Raw genomic sequence first — 1,654 nt, forward strand, 5'->3', positions numbered from 1 at the left:
ACATGTACATATATAAATTTATATAGATACACATTCGTGCATATGAATGTATTTATGAATATCCACGTTGCACATGTACACATTTTCCGGTGAAATATTGGAAGTTTACTTCAACGTGTGAACACAACTGAATATGTGTGTTTACTTTCAATTATTAGTACAACACACAGAGGCACTCGCGCACAAGTATCTGTATACATACATTGCTATCGAACAAAATTATAAGCCTATATGGATACTCGCCGGACCTTTGTACAGACTGAAACTTCTCCCAGTAGCATCCGAACAATAACATACAAGCTTTGTTCATCTACACGGCTACTTACCGAATAGGAACTTTCCCCCAGAACACTCGATGCCACATTGACTATATTTGGAGAGCGCACGTGGTCATAGAGTGTGGCCGCCTGACACGTATCCACCATGAACAGCACTTCATTGTAGCGCCCCTTCTCATGCATCTGCTGGAAGATGTCCCCTACCTACAGGTGACGAGAGCGGCCGGTCAGTATGTTTATGGTGGTTCATATTCTATTTAGTAACATATACGTGCAAGATGGTATATCTGCAAAAGGTAGCACATGTTCGTTCCTGAAATGACCACTCGTGGGGGCCGAACTGTACTGTCCGGGCTAACAAGCGTTGCGTTGGACAGTTTAATAGGCTTATTTGCGATTCTCACTCAATGCAGGTACGCATGGTCCATAACCGCTCCATATGCTATATCAATCAGTGGCAATCAACCGATTCAGAGCTGAACAAATACACAACAGCCATAGTGTAGAAGTACCAAAAGTGTTCAAAATAGAATGCTAGCGGTGTAATAGCGACACGGAAACTTGAGCAGACACAAGACAAGACATGTGTACGATACTTCTAAAGCACCTAGTGAAGAAATCATTCCCACACCACACTCAAGCACCCAGGAAACCTGAAAAAGCACTCAACGGAAGTAATTATGAATACGAATAGAAGTCATCAGGTCAGATAGTGGTCTTCATCTGACGGCATATAGCCACATCCGTTTTTGTGTATTGAAGTGACCTGGATATGCAGCACATTCTCTTGCAAGGCATGTAAAGGTATCTACACACTTGAGCGCATCAGGAAAGTTATATAGAGACAGTCTCCGGAAATATGCACCACCGTTACTATAGACTCCTCCGTTGCGTGTCAATAGGTCAGGGCATATACAAATCTCGCGCAAGAAGTGGCCGAAGTATTTTACTTGTTACCGTATGAAATTTTATCTCCAGAGACATTTAATGCCAACCTGCAGACAAATTGTGCACATTCCCTACATTACGAGATCCACAAACTAAGAAATAAATATGCTCACAATTTTCAATGGAGTAGATACACAAACCTAATGATATTTCAAGCACTCAATCTGGAACATACATCTTGGCTAGTAAGCTCTTCGGCATCTTGAAACTTGATGAAGCCGTCACCCCCATGACCTAGATAGTAAGGAACCATTGAAAAAGTAATAGGTGAGCACGCACCTCTTGCAATATAGTATGTATATATATATATATATATATATATATATATATATATATATATATATATATATATATATATATATATATATATATATATATATATATATATATATATATATATATATATATATATATATATATATATATAT

The 1,654-nt window shown here is 38.6% G+C and overlaps 1 protein-coding gene across 1 annotated transcript in view; it reads right to left on the reverse strand.

Annotated features, from left to right (window-relative positions):
* SARC_09483 (hypothetical protein) overlaps window positions 1-1,654 on the reverse strand; it is a gene marked incomplete at both ends in the record, with an annotated part of 6,393 nt that overhangs the window by 3,092 nt on the left and 1,647 nt on the right. The window contains 2 exons of the mRNA XM_014296502.1: window positions 327-482; window positions 1,402-1,460. Of these exons, the coding sequence (XP_014151977.1) occupies window positions 327-482; window positions 1,402-1,460 (215 nt within the window). The remainder of the gene's footprint in view (window positions 1-326; window positions 483-1,401; window positions 1,461-1,654) is intronic.

Source organism: Sphaeroforma arctica (genome assembly GCF_001186125.1).
Source record: "Sphaeroforma arctica JP610 unplaced genomic scaffold supercont1.968, whole genome shotgun sequence".
In the NCBI taxonomy this organism is placed as follows: Eukaryota; class Ichthyosporea; order Ichthyophonida; genus Sphaeroforma; species Sphaeroforma arctica.